Source organism: Doryrhamphus excisus, linkage group LG10 (genome assembly GCF_037039965.1).
Source record: "Doryrhamphus excisus strain RoL-2023G ecotype Guam linkage group LG10, RoL_Dexc_Guam_v1.1, whole genome shotgun sequence".
NCBI lineage: Eukaryota > Metazoa > Chordata > Actinopteri > Syngnathiformes > Syngnathidae > Doryrhamphus > Doryrhamphus excisus.
Genome location: NC_136366.1, coordinates 8,887,918 through 8,908,438, shown reverse-complemented (window position 1 = coordinate 8,908,438; position 20,521 = coordinate 8,887,918). Strand labels below are relative to the sequence as shown.

Genomic DNA, 20,521 nt, shown 5'->3' with positions numbered 1-20,521 from the left:
AATGGGGGAACCTGTAATGGATTTATCACGTCGGCCCATGATCAGTCACTGCCCCACACTGTGAGTCACTAAGACAGAAGGAGTTGCATGATTGGAAGCAGCACACGGCGGGATGAGAGGAGGGTCGACTAGCAAACACGCGACCGGGGATGAATGTTTGAATCAGTTTCATGAGTCAGGGTCAGTTTTGTCTACACATGGACTCAGATTCGACATGTGGCCTCCCTTCCTTGTCCTCAGTGCAGTCTTTTTTGCTGTGATGCAAGCTTGGTCACTGACACTCCTTCTTCCTTTTATTCCCTGCCATGTGTCACGCAGCCATATACAGTATGTCTTGGAACTCATCACATTAAGAACGCTGCTGCCAGTAAATCATATAAATACCGTATTTTCCGGACTATAAGTTGCACTTTTTTCATAGGTTGGCTGTTCCTGCGACTTATAAATGAAAAAACTGTTTATGTATGTTTTTTTCTACCTAATTATGCATTTTTGGCTTTGTGCGACTTATAGTCCAGAAAACATGATATATTACCATATTTTCCGGACTATAAGTCGCACTTTTTTTCATAGGTTGGCTGTTCCTGCGACTTATACTCCAGAGCGACTTATAAATGAAAAAAGTGTTTGTTACATAAACACTGGACACCTTTTCTGTTCATGTTTATTTTTTGTGTAGCTGAATAAGCATTGTGTTAGCATATCTTACACCTATTCAGCCTGTTCTCTATTCTTTTATTGTTAGAACTTGCCTTCCAAGAGGATGTAATGTCTGTTTTGGTCAAGTAGTTTGGAAAATAAATTACCCACAAAAAATGTGACTTATGTATGTTTTTTTCTACCTAATTATGCATTTTTGGTCTTGTGCAACTTATACTCCGTAGCGACTTGTAGTCCAGAAAATACGATATATACTGTATTTTCCGGACTATAAGTCGCATTTTTTTAATACGTTGGCTGTTCCTGTGACTTATACTCCAGAGCGACTTATGAATGAAAAAACTGTTTATGTTCCATAAACACTGGACACCTTTTCTGTTCATGTTTATTTTTTGTGTAGCTGAATAAGCATTGTGTTAGCATATCTTACACCTATTCAGCCTGTTCTCTATTCTTTTATTGTTAGAACTTGCCTTCCAAGAGGACGTAATGTCTGTTTTGGTCAAGTAGTTTGGAAAATAAATTAACCGCAAAAAATGCGACTTATACTCCAGTGCGACTTATGTATGTTTTTTTCTACCTAATTATGCATTTTTGATCTTGTGCGGCTTATACCTCGGAGCGACTTATAGTCCACAAAATATGGTAATCATAAAGTTGAACATCAAAAGGTCGTTTGATGTTCATTAGTGCTCCATAGCAGATCAGTTGAACAGTTAGTCGGGTTACAATAGCAAATAACCACTGGCATATCTTATTGGTGCCAGGTCATAAACATTGGTCGTAGCCTTTGTGGCTGTAGGCAACGTCCTGATGTAGTATTAAGCATCACCCAACTGTTGTTTTCAGTGAACTCATTGGTTCTGAACATTGGTTCTGTTGCAGCCTTGTTGTGCAATACCGTAATCCCTCCTTTATCACGGTTAACTGGTTTCAAACCCAGCCACAATAAGTGAATTTTCGCTAGTATTCATAATAGTATTCATCAAGTATGTATTCATCCATTTTCTATGGACTGGACTGGTTGCCAGTCAATCTTTCCACAAAGTAGGATTCAATATGAATAGACTGAATATTTTCATAGCTTGCATAGAAAACTTGCTTATGACATTCAAAATATGATTAGAGCCCTCTAGACAGGAAGTAACACCCCTATAGTCACCTTTACATTTGTAAAAAAGTAGACATCATGAGATAAAATAAGCCATTTGAGACATAAACATGACTTGTGTGTGTTGCTTTAAATAATAATTGATGTTCCACTGAGTTTGGCCTTGTATTTGTAAATGTGTAATTCCGGAACTAGCTTTCGTACAGAATCATACTCAATGTTGAGTGGCCGCTATGTAATGTAAGATATTGTACTTATCATTCAGCTGTATTCCCGACAACCCCTACGTGCCCTCTGAATGATCCCAGCTTCCTTCTTTGTTGCAGTCTCCGTGCCCTCCTCCTGCTCCTATTTTCCCTCCCCAATAAACAGATATCACAGATCTGGGAACAGCCGAGTGCAGCAGCTGACACGGGCAACCTGATCCCAGAGCTTTCCAACGGCACAGCTTGTGAGCACTGCGGACATTCCTCACGGCACAGAAGAGGGGGGTATCATGGCGTTCCCCCATCTTTCCCATGCTAGGTACCCAGGTAGAGGGTAAAACACTCTGGATGCGACCTCAATATCACCCAAGGAGACGTAACCACAATGCAAACCACACAGTGTATAAAAACTACCTGGGAAGTGGTGGGAATCGGATAATTACCACGATTACGGGCAGTTTACAGGACGTCATGCCAAGTCACTTTTTACTGACTCTCAGCAGGCCCGCCGATGCAAGAAGCACCCACCGCTGAACACGATGTGTTTAATTGCTATTGTGCATCATTTTGTCTAATTAACGTGATGTTTACAGCCGGTGGCACAGCTGGAAGAGATGGGAACCACATGGGGATGATTAATTGATGAACTTTGCCATCAAAACAAGTTCTCACGATAATGTATGACAACATACATTGACCGACCATGCCATCAGATGCAATACAAAGCAACTATCCTGATACGGATGACAGCACGACAAGCATTCTTTAATATATAATATTTCTTAAAAATAAGAAATAAAACATATAAGTAAAACTTATATAAAAACTTACAGGAATCGTGCAGGGCATATTTTTACACACGACTACTTTTAAAAGTAGTTTTAATTAATCAAATAATCAACAAAAACAAATACAACAATTCTAAATAGAACATTTTTTAATTACTATTTTTCTGTCTTTTTTTTCTGTGAAATTATTTTTCAGCCTTGCAACAAGCAGCTAGCAACTTACTAGTTTGGTTATATGAGGGTCATAATATTGGAAACAGATCTCAGTCAATAATGCTGCCAAATCTCCCTGTCCTTTCATGTGCTACATGCAATGTGGAGCAATTGTTTTTTTGCTTTTTTTTGTTGGTGTAAAAAGGAATTCCATTGAATATGTTTGAGTGCTTAGCATGTTGGCCACACAGACCTGGGTTCAAATCTCCGTCTGTGGAGCTTGCATGTACTCCGGTTTCCTCCCACATTCCAAAAACATGTTAGCCTCATTGGCGACTCCAAATTGTCCATAGGTATGAATGTGAGTGTGAATGGTTGTTTGTCTATATGTGCCCTGTGATTGGCTGGCCACCAGTCACTTTCGCTGCCAGATCAGGCTGCAGGCGGCATATCAGAAACAGTGCAGTGCAAACTCCAACCACAACAACAACATATCATGACAGCGTCAATCTTGGCTGAACATTCGTATTGAAGTCTGCAGGTTGAAGCACGCTGATAAGATTGTCAAACCCACATAAAAAGAGGAATCCTAAATGTTCTTGAACTCACCCTTGAGATCAATCAACCAGGTGCTGCTTGATTCCCAAATAAATCCAGCCCGGGGTGTCAGGTTTGGTCAAGAAAAAGAAGAAGTGGAGGATGTGGAGATGACGTTGTCCTCCGCTCTCTGCTGCTGCTGCTGCACTGACTGGCAGACTCACTGGACGGAGAAATGTGCTCACAAGTTCAACTCTCACAACGTGTGCATGCTGACAGAGTGTCTCTGGGTGGCTGTCGCACCACGAAAGGAGGAGGAGCCTGTTATACACACACACACACACACACACACACACTGCAGCCTGAACTCATGTAAGTCATCCTGGCTGCTTCCACTCAGCTTGAGGAGATATACGAGGTGGTTACATGTGTCCGAAGCATACTTTAAGCACAGCAATTTCATTTTAGTCCAAAAGTAACCACCTGAAATGTGTCCTCACCGTGACATATACCACCAGCGTGCTCTGCAAACGTTTATTTGGTGAACCCCGTCGTCACTGGGGTGCTAGCTCAGCTGTATACACACTGACTGGTGCAAAATGCATCTTGTTTACCTGTGAGCTATCAGCTACATTCTCAGTCCAAGTGCTACCAAGTGGATCTAATATGACATCACAACAAAGAACAATCACAAATATATTTCATTTCTGCCCAAAATATTACGAACCACCGTAAAGTACAAGCACAATAGTCACCAAGTGGTGAAACCCAACCTGTGACCATCCTCATGGTGCGTTATTAACTTTGCAAAAGCAGTATTGTTTATACTGGATCTCAATAGATACTGCACGCAAGCGAGTCATCAAAGTTATGAGATGAAAGAAGGATGAAGCGCAACGCCGCAGCTGTCCGCCGCCATCCCTCAGCATGTTTTATTATATTTGCAAGACGTTGGAATGCCGATCGTGAAGCTCTTGTGACCTTGTGACGTAGCGAGTGGCCATCTGTAAACAAAGCGAGGTTGCATCGACTCCCACGAGGCCTCCTGCGGGGGCGGACAGAGTGGACATCATCGGAGATAGCGCATTAGATTAGAGCGGATGAATGATCACAGATGGCACATCTGGGAATTTAGACTGTCTCTGTGGTTCTTCTGTTTCTCATGACCCAAACTTGGACCTTGGGGCCTTTCCCAGTGGATATTTCTTACATGTTTGTTGCAAATATTTGTTATATCCGAGCTGTGTGTTGCTTAGTTAGCAGCATTGCACCAAAACTATATAAGCAATTTCTAGAAAAAAAGTGACTCAAGGAAGGGGCCAAGTAAGAAATCAATCACTAATGGAGCAGATTTGAGGATATCAGGACTTCACATCAGTTATTATTTTGGATATAATGCCAAATCAAAACAAACATATGTACACTAGTCAAAGATCCTCTATATGACAAGAGTGCTCTGGTGTGTTTAAGAATCTGCTGCATAAAACGAACCCCTGAATTTGGCCCATGTGCTACCATTTGAATAGACTTCTATGAGGTTGCACCTTCTTGTAATGTGCAATACCGCCATCTACAGGACTGGGGAGGAACAGCGTGGCCCAAGCTGTGGAGTTACTGCCTACTTGGAACAAAATAAGTCTATAATTAATAAAGTAAAATTAGAAATACAAATATTTAGACCTAAAATGGCTATTACCGTGGCACCAATGGTAAGTAATGTTAAATATTATCAAAAAATAATGAATGGAAAAACTGTTCCTTTTTTTGGTTGAGCAAAATCAAACACTACAATATCATGGCTGTGGAAGTACTTCCTGCATACTTTACTTAACACCGACTTTGTTCAAGTTTATCATGATGATATTTAGTGGAAAAGAATATTATAGTGCTCTCATTCATAATCCCAAACTGAATCGAGAAACGTTAATCATCGTTCCTACCTTGACTTTGTATGCAACGAGTAGATTGAAGTGGTGAATTAACATCTGGTTCCAATGAAGCTAAATGGTGTCTTTTCGTCATATCAAGCATAAACAACAAACAATACTACCGAATGTTGTCAATACTTATCGTTACATTGTAGTCAAGCTCCGGTGATCAATTCACTTCCGGGAATTTCAAATTTGGAGGTCAAGACAAAAAAAAAAAAGAGCTCAACTATGTTGCTGCGGTGCAACATTGCTCTCTAGTGGCAATCTCTAGCATTACAGCTACAAACCTATACAATAGTTTGGAAAGGTTTTTTTTATATGAAACGTCTGAAACTAATATGATTATTTCAAAATATACTTTCCCCAATTGATTGATTTTCCAATTTTGCTGTTTTCTTATTCAATTATATTTACAATGTACCACAGGAGAAAAGCACGTTGGAATCCCCTGTTCTAAGAGCAGGTGGCTCAGTGCCGCGTCAGATCCAGCAGATGGTGCTGTTTGTCTTTTTTCTGATATATGCAGTCGTACGTAGTACATACTGTCAGCTTATGTTGTGAGGTTGGTTTGTAAATGAAACACAAAGTATGTTGGCTTGCAGTGCATTGTCAGTCTTTCCTGTTGTTTTTATGAGCGCTTGTATTGTACATGGCATTGAATTTGATCAAAGTCCAGTTTGTTTTGTGAAATTTTTGGGCTCTCATCCAATCAGGTATCATGCTCAAAGACTAGATAGGACAGCTACAGTCTGAGTCGGTGTAAGGTCCAAAGTATTTATCCTCTGAAGTAGCGGCACGACCCAAAGAAGAATGGTTTCACTTCTTTGTGGTAGCAACGACAGTCATTATAATATAGTGGTTAGTACTCTCACATTTGATATTGTTTTTGTTTTAACTCATTCATTTATTTTGTTTCCTCAAACTTCAAAGTTTTAAATATAATAATATATAATATATTTAATATATAATATAATAATATAGTTTTATTCGGCTTAATTTAATTTAATTTAATTTAATTTAATTTAATTTAATTTGATTTAATTTAATTTAATTTAATTTAATTTAATTTAATTTAATTTAATTTAATTTAATTTAATTTAATTTAATTTAATTTAATTTAATTTAATTTAATTTAATTTAATTTAATTATAATCTACCTTGTCTTACTGTATATTTTTATTGAAATTATTTATTTTCAGAATGAATGAATTTTTTCATACCGTGTTTGTCAGCATGAGGCTAGTATAAACAACCTGCTGAGGCGGGGCCAGACTGTAAATAGCAGGACATCTATTTGCAGTAAATCAGTGTTATTTACTACTCGCTCCACGCACCTTTGTTTCAGCCCGGGCGGCAGTGACGTGCTCGGGGAGTCAGATAAAGGGTATTTCTCACCAACTCTTTCCTGTTATTTTCCCAAGGTCCTTTGTTTGTTTGGATGCAAGGACCCGGCCCGCCAGCTCTCAGGGACTCAGGGGAACGTTTAGAATGCGCCGAAGCGCTGCTCCCATGTACCTGTGCCCATATTTGTCACCTTGGAATGCACACTTGATGGATCTATTGAAGGTGTTATTATTATGTATTGTTATTATTATTTCAGGCCCATATACCATTTAAAACATCACAAAAAAACATAAAAAAAACATAGCAACAATGAAACTTAAGAAGCTTAGCTTAACACGGGCGTAATGCTAACGTGACTCTTAATTGTCCTAGAAGCGTAAAAAGAAGTTAAGAATTAAAAATAAGCAATAAAACTATGGAAGTTTGGTCTCCCTTAACTCTGATAACAAGTGATGAGGCGTTTAGGGACTGCTGTAAATGAACATAACTTCCTGTCTATCTTGTTGTGGAAAAAGTGTTGCAAAAATCCCAAGAAAAAGCCAAATCATTTCAAGTGAGATGTTGTGTGGTGACTTTAGCGGTATCAGGACATTTATAAGATCCCATTCACCTTAAATTCCCTTTAAAATGGTTCTTGTACCCCTCTGTACTATAGTCCAAACTCTGCAGGACATGTGCCATCAGTGGGGGGAGGGGGGAGGATATGAAGCAGAAGCCAGAGGACAGGACCTTTTAGAGGTTGTGTGTGTCACTGACAAGAATTCCAAGCTTTTCGGAGTGTCACTCTTGAATTCCCGGCCCGGGCAGACACAACAACAACAGGAAGAAGGGCCATTTTCACAGGTGTCAGGAAGCGCAGGAAATAAACACACTGAATGCGGGACAAACATTTTTGTGTACACGTAAAGAGTCGGAGGTGAGGATGATAAGATGGGTATTTTTAGTTTAGTCATTGGATAGTATAACGTTTGGTTTTAAAACATATGTATATTATTAAACACATGTATATTATACGGGAAAGGTGAATACAGGCAAATACAGGCAATACCCAAGAAAAGCTTTCCACATTTTCCCATAACTTACACAATTGCACTCAAAATTGACTATTAATGATGGTGACGTGTGATGCATTCAATGGTATGCACGTTTGGAAGAAAGCAAAGTAAACTAAACTACAGATAATTGTGTCTTGCCTACAGTCAAGCCTAGCGGTGGTAGTTACCGGGGTGCACGAGTGCTGCTGGCACTAGGGAGCTGCGGTTCACTGAGGGGGAAATTTGAATTTGAAACTGGGCCAACATACACGGACCCGTAGAATTGAAATATTAAAATATCACTTTCATACAGGGCTGCACGGTGGTCGAGTGGTTAGCGCGCAGACCTCACAGCTAGGAGACCCGAGTTCAATCCCACCCTCTGCCATCTCTGTGTGGAGTTTGCATGTTCTCCCCGTGCATGCGTGGGTTTTCTCCGGGTACTCCGGTTTCCTCCAACATTCCAAAAACATGCTAGGTTAATTGCCGACTCCAAATTGAGTGTGAATGGTTGTGTGTCTATATGTGCCCTGTGATTGGCTGGCAACCAGTCCAGGGTGTACCCCGCCTCTTGCTTTGATAGGCTCCAGCACCCCTCCCGCGACCCTCGTGAGGATAAGCGGTAAAAAATTAACAATAGTCAAGCGATGATTCGAACCCAGATCTTCCCAATCTCCTGACGGACTCCTGACTACACACTAACCACTCGTCCACCATGTGACTCACATACACACACGGGGAAGCGAGATAAATTGTCAGATCAAATAAAATGATGAAACCTGATATACTGTATTGTTGTCCAAGGGTAAGAAATGAAAACACAAAGAGTCTATATGATAACTTTGGTTTATTTGTAGGACATTTGCATTTGTTTCCATTAGAAATGCCATATAATAAAGAGAATTAATTCCCAGTACAACACAAGCCATGATATTTTCCTTTGAAGGCACAGTAACTAAGAAAATGTCAACATTTTATCCAATCCAGAACAAACAATTTGGAGAATAACACAGCCAGCAAATGAGTAAAAGGCATATAAATAAAGAAAGTATGCATCTTTGAACATAATAATAAAATAGACCTTTCAGTTGACTTATAAGTTAATGCTACATTGCCACTGACTGAATGAGCTTGTGTGTAAGCACTGTGTCAGCGAGGGTTGAGCCACTTAGGAGCGCTGGATTGATCCACTGCCGTTTGATCCGAGTCCTGAACCTCTCCCGAGCCGACATCGCCTTCTGGGAATGAGTAGACGTTCCATGAATGACCTTTTTTCTAAGTCCAAAGTTCTAACCATTCATAGTAAATATAGGATATGTATGACAAGTATCAGTGCTTCTTTACCTGCTTGAGGCTCAGTTTTGAGCTTGCCGGCAAGTTTGGCAAAGAATCGGAGGGTGAGACAAGCGCCCGTCTCCCTGTCGCACAGGCCCCCTTTGCAGCTGCATGTCTTGCGGCACTCCACACCGTAAGTCCCGTAGTGGCAATCTGGGGGCACATTTTTTTTAACACAAATGATCAGTTTGCAGCTCAATAAGGACATTTGCACGGTTGTACTCACATTCTGAGTTTACGAGGATAATCATAGTCAATATTTGTATTCTTTTAACAATATGTTATTGTGTTTGCAATATTGCACTACGATGCCACCCCTGCAAATTACAACACACTGATACCTGATTGATACCTGTTTAACAATCAAATATTATATATACACACAAACTATGCATGTATTTTGAAGAAATTCTTACATTTTTGATTGATTTTTTTGGGAAATTAAATATTTTGTAAATATTTATTAACTTTTGAATATCATCTGGACTTAAGTATTATGAATAAAATACATTAAAAATGAATTAAACTAACAAAAACTACAACTCATATTTAGATAATATTTTAATATCAAGGTAATATGAAATGTTTTATGTTAGAATTTGTTTTGAAAACAGAATATTTTAGATTAATATTATAACAGAATATTTAGATTCATGTTTAGATTATATTATATTCTATCTATATTATAATATAATCTAAATATATTATAATATTTGATGTTTAGATTATATTATATTCTATCTATATTATAATATAATCTAAATGTGAATCTAAATATTATACAATATTTAGATTCATATTTAGATTATATTCTATCTATATTATAATATAATCTAAATGTGAATCTAAATATTATACAATACTTAGATTCATATTTAGATTATATTATCCAAATATATTAATATTTAGCTTAATATATTTGGATAATATAATCTAAATATTCTGTTATAATATTAATATTATATTAATATTTAGCTTAATATATTTGGATAATATAATCTAAATATAATATATATAATATAATCCAAATATTAATTTAAATATTCTGTTATAATATTTTCAAAACAAATGTTTAATATTTTAGATTAATATTCTGTTATAATATTAATCAAAAAATAATATTGGATTAATATTCTGTTATAATATTAATCTAAAATATTCTGTTATAATATTTTCAAAACAAATTCTAACAAAAAACATTTCATATTACCTTGATATTAAAATATTATATTAGAGTGAAAGATTAGCCCTATTTTAACGTCATTCATTCAATAATGGGGTTTAAAAATGGCTATCCTGCAGCGTTTGGTGCACGAGTGCTGTCTGCACCATCTACGTGTCACATAAACAGGCAGTAAACACGCACCTCTGCACACGCCGTATTCGTCCCCATAGTCGTCCTCGTCCTTGTAGAACTCACAGAAGAGACCCGGTCCACACTTGACGCCGTGCATGCCGGACACGGTGCGGTAACAGTGCTCCCCTCGGCCGGCCGCGCACACCCGGCAACAGCCGCAGTCGTCCAGCACCGTGCGCGTGCAGCCGTGCGTGGGCCCGCACACCTCCACGTTGCACCTGTCCGGACAGTTGACGGCGTACTTGACGCTGGAGCCCCACGACTGAGCGCCGTGGACCAGGAGCGAGGACAGCACCGCGAGCAGCAGAAGAGACATGGCGTGGAAAGGTGGGAGAGAGATGGAGGGGGGCTGCGGCGAGAAGAAGCACCTCAGGAGGGGGACTCGAGTGGAAGTGAGCCTCATCAGCCCGAGAGCTTTTCACAGCATTCAACAACTTTGTTTTGCACATTTCCTCATTCCGGTGTTGTCGTCCCTTTATTTAGAGATCCGGCGTGGAAGTGGGATTAGCTGTGAGCCGCCATCCAGGAACTGAAATCTCCGTGACCTCATCATGCCACAGGTTGTCTGTGCTTTTCTGTGGGAGGCCTGGACCCGCGCAGCAAACACGTCATCAAGTGTGACATGGATGCATTGGTATACAATTAAACAGGAGCGATTCCATAGTATGCCACTAGAGGGTACTGTTTTCGCTTACATTTCTTCTTATGCTCGACTGTAGCTCATGTTGAATACAGACTCTTGATTTTTTGTTTTTTTTTTAATATTTTGGAAGAATTCCATCTATTTTCTATATCACATGACCTCATTATGGTGACACTATTCACACTCACAATTTAAAGTCTCCAATAAACCTCAGATGAGTGACCATTTAGTGGTACTGATACTAGGGAGAGTATAAAGACAGTGCTGCCAACACTAATGCTGCAGTTCATTGAGGGAATCACAAATGCCAACGCATAGTGAAACTCTAAAGCAGAGTATAATCACACAAACCAGAAGGTTGGTGGTTCGTACCCCACTTCCACCCTCCTTGTCACTTCTCTCCTATTGTTGTGTTCTTGGGCGCAGTGGCGAGGCCACAGTGCGGCCTGTGGTCACCCCCGCAGCTGGGGGACTCTGGCTCTGTGGTGCAGAACAAAAGAAAATAAATACAATCTTTTATCGATTCAATAAAGTCTATTACATCATTCTGCGATTATATTTCTTTGCTTGATGAATTTTATATTGTTGCTATACAATTAAATCAGTCGTCAACAGCGCCTCCGCTGCTTGTAGCCAAGTACTGCATGCTAATTTGCATACTAATTGCTTCAATACATTGTCATCACTTCATGATTGTGTCTTCCCACTACTTTCAACCTTTGTAGTAAATATTGAGACGAAGAAGGGGTCTTTTGGGTTATTTTAATTGAATTGTGATTGAACCCCAGCAAGTCAGCATGCCACTGGGAATTACAGTTCAACGTGATCTGTTTTGCATATTGCTCTACAGTATATATATATATATATATAAATATATATTACCACAACATTGTGAGCAATTTCACAATCTCATTAGAGCTATAGGGTTTTTTTAAACTTCAATTTGACATACAGCACCAAGCAACAGAATGATGATGACGAGGCTTATTGATGATGATGGTGATTGGGAGGAGGAGGAGTCCGACACAAGATGGCGGTAAGGTCGTCCTCCAAACGCCGACTGACTTCATCGGATAAACAGCAGAAGAAGAGGATGAGCAGGGAGGAGAAGCCGGGGCATGATATTTTCGTCTGAGTGAGACCTCACTGTAACGGGGACAGGTACACACCGGCGCTAGCAAACATGTCAGCTACTTGAAGCTAACAACAAATATGTCCCAACATACATGTCAGCTGTCGGCGTGATTCCAGAAATCGTCATACGGTGACAGGACGTCACCGAGCAGCGGGGCTTGTTTGGCAGCCAGCTGTCACACAGCCACGATTGAGCCGACAAGAAGGGGGGGCTCGCCTGAAGCCGAAGAGGCGCCGCAGTGCAGGCAGCCAGCCCTGCCCCGCTAGCTCACCGACACGGCCACTGACTGGACACTACAGGCGGAGCGGGGTTAGCCGAGGGGCCGGCGGGAGTGACCGGACCGCGGGTACATTACCCATTGTGTCGCCGTGGTGAGTATCTGCACCGTCACCGTGTACCAACGTGTGGGGTATTGCTAATGAACCGGATCACGACGTCGGCTAATGTCATTAGCATGGATGCTTGGTTTTGCATATCACTCTTATATCATGCCAATGACGACCCACTGGTTTGAATTACTTCCATGCAGCTCCATTTTTATTGGGGTTGTCTTGGCAACAGAGTATCTCCATCACCCACCCTTGTCCCAGCAAGAACCTCCCTCTAATTGTGGAGCGTCACATGTGCCATCCATCCATCCATTTTCTATACCGCTTATTTCTCTTTGAGTCGTGGTGTATGCTGGAGCCTATCCCAGCTGCATTTGCAAGAAATATGTCGGCGCTTAGGTTTGACACTAGTTGGGGAACAACGTCCCTGTAGTACATTCATTCCTTCATTCATTCATTTTCTACCGCTTATCCTCACAAGGGTTGCAGCGGGTGCTGGAGCCTATCCCAGCTGTCTTCAGACGAGAGGCGGGGTCCCTGTAGTACAGTGGTTGTCAATTATTTTCTGTCATGTCCCCACTGAAGGACACAAATGTTTTCACGCCCCTCCACCCCAATTTGAAATACCACTGAAATTCTATTTATCTATAGAAAATCTATTTATTTATTGTTATTGTACAGACAAAAAGCAACAAAATGGAGATTAGCCAAACAAACAAGTGTATAAAGAGAGTCAAATTGCATGCTGAGTACGACAAATTCATATACATATGTTGGCAGGTCTGGACTAATATTTAAGTCCCCGACAGTTCCCTGCTTCCCACCCCACTATTGGAGAATCACTGCTGTAGTAGGACATCCCTAAACACGACAAGGGAGCGCATGAGCATGAATGTTACCGTGTAAAGATGCACACCATGAATGTTAAGTCTTCAGTGGTAGGCATCTGGGAGTACAACATAAGCATGTGACTGAGTAAGAAAACATGAAAACCAAAACAAATATGTTTAGATGAGGAAGATAATGTGGTTTTTCAATTAATATATTATGAGTTAAATCATGCTGTGTCATGGTTGTGCTGCATGGCGGTCGAGTGGTTAGCGCGCAGACCTCACAGCTAGGAGACAAAGGTTCAATCCCACCCTCGGCCATGTCTGCGTGGAGTTTGCATGTTCTCCCCGTGCATGTGTGGGTTTTCTCCGGGGAGAACAACATGCTAGGTTAATTGGTGACTTGGTGACCAAATTGTCTATGAATGTGAGTGTGAATGGTTGTTTGTCTATATGTGCCCTGTGATTGGCTGGCGAACAGTCTAGGGTGTACCCCACCTCTTAACCGAAGACAGCTGGGATAGGCTCCAGCACCCCCGCGACCCTTGTGAGGATAAGCGGTAGAAAAGCATATATGGCCTATTACAGCAACACACACGAGCACGAGTCTTATTTATTGTTATGAGTTGTACTATATTGGGTAATATGAGAGTACAGGTGACTTATAGAGGTGTTATTATTTAGAAACCCGTAAACAGGTTTTCTATGCTCTAACTATGAAAGTATTTGTTCATAAATAAAGAATTCTACTTTGCGGAAGTTCACTTATCACAGTCTGGTCTGGATCCGATTAAGTGAGATAAACGAGGGACTATTTATGTGTGAAATCTGTTCTTTTAAACCACTATTGTTAGCATATGCAAGCTGGTATTGCAGATAGAGTCAAGTCAATCGATGAGCATGTTTTGTTGTTCAAAGTCAGTCAGAGATGTAGTGCATTTTAATAAGGTTGTAAATGTAGCCTGAGTTCAAGTCCAGGTAGTTAGTAGCCAGTTATGTTTTGCTGCCAGCTGACTTGACCCTATCACAGCTTGTTGTTATTTTTGGTCCAGACTGGAAACCGTATAGCCCTAGCAAGAGGCAAACAACATGAGCTTCCGCGGCTGAGGCCTGTGCACATTCTTGGCGGAGCCTCCGTCATCCAGGCTTGCGCTAGAGCCCGAGGCCATGGCGCGGTGACACAAGACTTGTATTGCGAATGGCCCCCCTGTGAGCTGTGGAAGTGTATTGTATCCAACCTGGAACAGAAAGAACCTGGGGGTTAGCTTTTCAGACACTAAATCATGTTAAAATGAGTCTTCCACTTGACGTCCAAGTCTAGTCTCAGGCTATGTCACGCTTTTATTTTGAAGACCTTTGCATAAGATAATGCTAATCAATGCGGAAGTGATGAAGAAATAAGTTTTAAAAAATAACTTTTATTGAAGTTCACATTATTCATTCACTCATTTTCTACCGCTTATCCTCATGAGGGTCACAGGGGGTGCTGGAGCCTATCCCAGCTGTCTTCGGGCTTGAGGCGGGGTCACGAGCCAATCACAGGGCACATATAGACAAACAACCATTCACACTCACATTCATCATTCATACCTATGGACAATTTAGAGTCATTAATTAACCTAGCATGTTTTCGGAATGTGGGAGGAAACCGGAGAGAGAACATGCAAACTCCACACAGAGATGTCCCAAGGTGGGTTTGAACTCGGGTCCCCTAGCTGTGAGGTCTGCGCGCTAACCACTCGATCACCGTGCAGCCAAGTTCACATTATGCTTGGGTAAATACGCTAATAATGAATGCCCTCCGCCTCGTCTTACAGGTGCTAATCAGAGTGAAGATAATGCTCAGATATGATGCCCTGTCAGACCCATGTGTTGCTGAAGTGGGAGGAGCACCTCAACAGCTCCTGGGCGGCTGAGGACAGCGTCCAGACGGCCACCAGACACGGAGCCGCCGCCCTTTACAAGAAGCTCCTCCACAACAAGGAAGTAGTGAGTGTGGCCCAGCCAGTCCAAGAGCTCATCGGCCCTCGCCTGCCCGACTTTGAGTGCGAGTCATGCGCTGCCGCGGAGAAGGAGGAGTATCTTTCATCGCTGCTCCACAGCCAGCGATGGCTTGCTCGCCGCATGCTGACTCAGACCTGCTACACGCAGGGCCTCCACCACAGGCTGGTGGTGCTCCAGAGGATCTACTATGCACTTGACACAAAGTACCATGACAATTTCCGCACGCAGATTCCTGCGCAGGCCGCAGACAATGGCACGGAATGCGGGCAACTCGAGCTGGCCTCAGAGCCCTGCCTGCCAGGGGGCGCCTCCAAGGTCAAGACGGGCACGGATGTTCTGATAGAAATGGGCGTGAGGACAGGTTTGAGCCTGCTCTTCTCGCTACTGCAGCAGAACTGGAGGTACGCCGCCTCGGTGCAACCAGAGTCGATGCTGTGCAATGACGTCCTCGCCACCGCCGCCTCCGTGCTGGCATCCCTGCCGCCACTCTCCTTGGCCAACGAGAGCAAGATCCCCTCAGTCGGTCTGGACTGCCTCGCCCAAGTGGCCGACTTTTTAAAGAAGACGTCGGTAAGCAGCGGCACCGGCGGCGCCGACTTGACGGGAAGGAGGTTAGCGCTGGAGCTGCTGCTCAGCCTGGCCATGCAAAGAGGATCGCTGAGGTTTCTCTTGGAGTGGGTGGAGGTGGCTTTGGCGGCTTCCATGTCCTCTCGCACCTCCGCGCCATCTTCCTCCTCCCCCTCACTGAGCTCCCAGCAGGCAGCTGGTGTGGGATTTGATGTCATCCATCACACTCTTCTCCAAATGAGGCAGTTTTCGGTAGGCTTTCATTGGGCAATGGCTTTACTCAATTATTACTTTTCATTTATTCATTTTAGGATGATTAATATAAGACACTGGTGGTTGTGTACAACTCTAGTTTCTAATAGTCTAAAATATTGATTTTTTTATTGTTCTAAATGACATGACATTTAGGGTAAAGCACACCCACATGTCAAATGTTTCCTCCAGGGTTTTCGCGGTGAGACCGTCCACACCCCGGTGCTCCAAAAGGACACAGACGGACTTTGCAGACTCTCCCAGGCTGCTCTATGTCTTTTTGAGGAGGTAAGGGAATACAAGGACCTTGTCAAAAGTAATAGGCAGCGAGGCCTTCCCAGGAGCTCACTCTCTTACCCGCCTTTTGCAGATCTGTAACCTGGCGTCATACTGCCTGTGCTCCTGCAGCGCGGATTCGGTTGCTCCAGGCAACGAGGGCGACGCCGTGGTGGTGTACGTGTGGGGGAGCAACAGCAGTCATCAGCTGGCGGAGGGAACGCTGGAGAAAATCCTGCTGCCTAAACCCACGCAGGGCTTCAGTGATGCCCAAATGGTATGTGAAAGATTGTTTTGTTGATTTGTTTGAAAGTAAACATGAGTCTGCCAAAGCCGAACAGTCAACATTGTATCATGACACAGTGATGCTATTTCCCTCCGGTCCTGTAGGTGGTTGTATGAAGTCAAGTTATTCTACTACAGGACTGAATCAAGATGTGCTCCATGAAATATAGTGGCATTAAATGACACAGTACAGTTATTTATTCAATTAGATTTGAGTCCACTATTTGAGGTAACTTTCATGTCCTCTCTGTTTTCTTTTCAGATCGAGGCCGGCCAGTACTGTACCTTCTCCGTGGCCGCAGATGGCGCTGTGAAGGCATGCGGTAAAGGAAGCTATGGCCGTTTGGGTCTGGGGGACTCCAACAACCAGTCCATGCCCAAGAAACTGGTGCTAGAGCCACACAGGAACATGAAGAAGGTGTCTTCCTCCAAGGGCTCAGATGGTCACACCTTGGCCATCACCATGGAAGGAGAGGTAGGAAGATGAATGGAATGAGGAATGATGTAGATTGTACTTCTACAACAAAATAGTCATCATAAGATTTTCCAAATATTGGTTTTAGGTGTTCAGCTGGGGGGATGGAGAATATGGCAAACTGGGCCATGGTAACAGTGCTACACAGAAATACCCCAAAATAATCCAAGGGCCGCTGATTGGCAAGGTGAAGAAAATACTAGAGAAAATATAAACAAATGGATTCACTGGAGTTTTATGTTGAAAGACAATATTTCCGCCTCTCTTCCAGGTTGTGGTGTGTGTGTCTGCTGGCTACAGGCACAGCGCAGCCGTCACCAATGACGGCGAGCTTTACACGTGGGGCGAGGGGGACTTTGGCAGACTTGGTGCGCTTCCTATTTGTCTGTTTGCATGTTGACACCAATCTCCAAATTCTATATTTTCACCATTAAAACACTTCAAATCTATATATATTTTCATGAAAACAATATATTTGCCCTAAAATTTTTGCAGATTTTGCCATAAAAACACAATATTTGCCATGAAAACACAATGATTTAGCAATGAAAAGCTATTTTTCCATTGAAAGGCAACATTTCGCCATGAAAAGATGATCGTTTTCCACTCCTTCATCGTTAGGTCACAGTGACAGCCAGAGCCGAAACACGCCAACGCTGGTGAAGGACATCAGCGGCGTTGGGCAGGTGGCGTGCGGCAGTTCGCATACAATCGCCGTAGCGCAGGATGGACGTACCGCGTGGTCCTTTGGAGGAGGAGACAATGGTACGTTGTTAAATCCCGTCAGTGCTGTTTGCTATAATGTCGCTGTTTGGTTGCAATTCTTACCTTATAGGTAAACTCGGTCATGGAGACACAAACCGGGTGTATCGTCCAAAGGTGATCGAGGGCCTGCATGGGTTCATTATTAGGAAAGTATGTGCTGGAAGCCAGTCCTCTCTGGCCCTCACCTCTGCAGGACAGGTGAGAATTTGGACTTGAGTGAAGGTACTATGGATAAATATGCTTGGCTTGCATCCATCTGTTGGATCTGGTGGGGCACTGCCCTCACATGGCCTCAATGCAAGCGGACTGTAATGGTGAAAAATAACATCTCTGACTGTCATCCAAGAGTTAACCAATATAAAATAAAATTACAGTAAAGTAAAAATACTTGCTCTTTGCGGACTAATGAGTGATTACATCACTTTGATCATTCTGTTTATTCTTCCAGGTGTTTGCTTGGGGCTGTGGCTCGTGTTTAGGATCTGGCTCGTCCGAGATCACCTCGCTAAGGCCCAGGTTCATCGAGGACCTCAGTATCACCAAGGTCATTGACATCTCATGTGGCGACAGCCACTGTTTGGCCCTATCACACGGTACGATACAAATATCAAAAGGACAAATAATTACCACTTTGTCCAATGCGATGCGCTCCTATTTCCACAGAGAACGAAGTGTACGCATGGGGAAACAACACCATGGGCCAGTGTGGGCAAGGCCACACCTCCACACCCGTCACCAAACCTAAGAAAGTGCTGGGTCTTGAGGGGGTGTCCATCCAGCAGATCACGGCCGGAACCTCTCACAGTTTGGCTTGGACTGCAGTTCCGACAGATCGGTAAAGAAAGATTTATTTAATTTATATAATCATGCATTGATTGACCCTAAATATAACATGACATTTGCATCTTATACTTAGGTCATTATTAATTGATTTAGAGGTGTGGTCAATAAATTGAGTGTATGATCTACTGCCTGGAATTCTTATGTAAGTGATTGTGTGTATTTGTCAGTCAGCTGGTGGCGTGGCACAGGCCTTTCTGTGTGGACCTCGAGGAGAGTACGTTCACCTACCTGCGCAGTTTCCTTGAAAGTTACTGTGACGGAATTGGGGACGACACCCCGCCAGCGCCATTCTTATCCAAGCGGTATGCATTATTTCCAGGGATATTTAACAATTGATCCTTTTTGGAGAAAATGGCCTAAAATTGAGTAATGAAGAACCTCAGCTGTATGAAGTTGAGCAACATTCATGTTCTGGCAACTCGCAATTTTTTATTTTTTTTGGCTCAATCTGACACTGGCATAGAAACAGGAGCTCAGAACATACAGATTTAATGTACCCCATTGTCGATCAAGGAACCAATTGCTGTCCTTGCATACTCACATGACACTACTCACTATCTTTACTCATCTTCTCCCAGGGAGCACCATCAGTTTATTCTGCTGTGCATGAAGCTGCTGTCTGTTCACTTGTCGCTGGCTCATGCCGGGGGAACCGGTGCCATGGTTTTGGGGTCCCAGGGCAGGCCCCTAAGGAACCTGCTCTTCAGACTCATAGACACGAATATGCCAGACTCCATACAACAGGTACATAAGAGTGCAGTTATAATGTAACTTATGTAGGACATGTTAAGTTGTGTCCTTTGTTGGCTCTCCTGATTCTGATTCTGTCCATCCGAAGGCTGTCATGAACACGCTGTCTATTGGCGCCTCCTTGCTGCTGCCTCCTCTAAGGGAACGAACGGAACTGCTCCTTTCACTCCTACCTCAGGGCCCACAGAGTCTAAATGTGCTTTCCAAAGGGCAAGTAAGTGATTTTTTTTAAAGGTACAGTGCATGGACAAATAGCTGTCTTAAAGTAACAGCAGTACCTTTCCGCCACACACCTCTTTAACACTAGGTGCCAGTTTCATGTCTGCCTGCATACTAGTGCTTGTAACTTCTAATTTAAATACTACATGGTCATGCAGTACTGGTCATAAGTTTCTCATCCATTAGGATGCACCAGTATCTCCAGAATTAGGACTGTTACTGTGCTTTTATGCAAATGATGTATTTGTGTTGGCCAGTATTGAATATTGAATTGATGGACAGGACTCACAATGTGTTCCCACGATTCCATCACCAGTTCAGCGTTGCGAGGCGTGCAAATGGCTGACTCACAGTTATGTGAAAAGCTTTTCTTTTCTGCATAAATGTTCTCAGTCTCAATAACGCCCTCCTATTATGTATGTGTGTGTGCTTCAAAGCGTCTGCAGTTAGACATGGTCCTCAGCAGCCTTCAGGACCAGAGTCACATAGCGTCCCTGCTGGGTTACAGCAATTTCGGGGAAGTGGCGACCCTGGGACCACCTCTGACGCCTGCCCCGTCTGCTCGACCGCCCTCCTCTTCCTCCTCTTCTGAAGCGTATGATCCATTTCACTTAGCAGAGGTGCTACTCAGAACACTTCTGCTCAGCATTGGCTTTTACACGGTATGAACACGCAGCTTTTCCCACATGTAC

At 42.6% G+C, this 20,521-nt stretch overlaps 3 protein-coding genes across 9 annotated transcripts in view; 1 reads left to right on the top strand and 2 right to left on the bottom strand.

Moving 5' to 3' along the window:
• Positions 1-5,570, bottom strand: part of arhgap24 (Rho GTPase activating protein 24) — a 41,783-nt gene extending 36,213 nt beyond the window's left edge. The window contains exons 1-3 of one of the 3 annotated variants that reach the window (XM_078793996.1): positions 5,396-5,570; positions 4,437-4,500; positions 3,528-3,776 (exon numbers count right to left, since the gene is read on the bottom strand). The gene's annotated coding sequence lies outside the window, so the exon portion shown is untranslated. Of the gene's footprint in view, positions 1-3,527; positions 3,777-4,069; positions 4,086-4,436; positions 4,501-5,395 lie in introns of those variants that run through there. The other 2 variants (XM_058050349.2, XM_058050366.2) reach the window with 2 other exon arrangements.
• Positions 5,571-8,615: 3,045 nt separating this feature from the next.
• Positions 8,616-11,272, bottom strand: esm1 (endothelial cell-specific molecule 1). Its single transcript, XM_058063947.2, has 3 exons — positions 10,466-11,272; positions 9,109-9,252; positions 8,616-9,002 (listed from the first exon to the last, which is right to left on the bottom strand). Exons 1-3 carry the CDS (start codon positions 10,857-10,859, stop codon positions 8,914-8,916), a joined length of 627 nt encoding a protein of 208 aa, XP_057919930.2. The 5' UTR covers positions 10,860-11,272; the 3' UTR covers positions 8,616-8,913.
• Positions 11,273-12,104: 832 nt separating this feature from the next.
• The window catches only part of LOC131112521 (putative E3 ubiquitin-protein ligase HERC1), a 35,070-nt gene continuing 26,653 nt past the window's right edge, over positions 12,105-20,521 (top strand). For 4 of the 5 annotated variants that reach the window (XM_058064184.2, XM_078793993.1, XM_078793995.1 and 1 more), the window contains exons 1-15: positions 12,110-12,605; positions 15,211-16,216; positions 16,409-16,504; positions 16,587-16,769; positions 17,040-17,252; positions 17,341-17,439; positions 17,524-17,620; positions 17,874-18,017; positions 18,088-18,215; positions 18,466-18,610; positions 18,681-18,852; positions 19,028-19,162; positions 19,439-19,604; positions 19,699-19,824; positions 20,267-20,491. In XM_058064184.2, coding sequence (XP_057920167.2) covers positions 15,242-16,216; positions 16,409-16,504; positions 16,587-16,769; positions 17,040-17,252; positions 17,341-17,439; positions 17,524-17,620; positions 17,874-18,017; positions 18,088-18,215; positions 18,466-18,610; positions 18,681-18,852; positions 19,028-19,162; positions 19,439-19,604; positions 19,699-19,824; positions 20,267-20,491 — 2,904 coding nt within the window. In that variant the 5' untranslated portion in view covers positions 12,110-12,605; positions 15,211-15,241. Of the gene's footprint in view, positions 12,606-15,210; positions 16,217-16,408; positions 16,505-16,586; positions 16,770-17,039; positions 17,253-17,340; positions 17,440-17,523; positions 17,621-17,873; positions 18,018-18,087; positions 18,216-18,465; positions 18,611-18,680; positions 18,853-19,027; positions 19,163-19,438; positions 19,605-19,698; positions 19,825-20,266; positions 20,492-20,521 lie in introns of all 5 variants that reach the window. The other variant, XM_078793994.1, reaches the window with a different exon arrangement.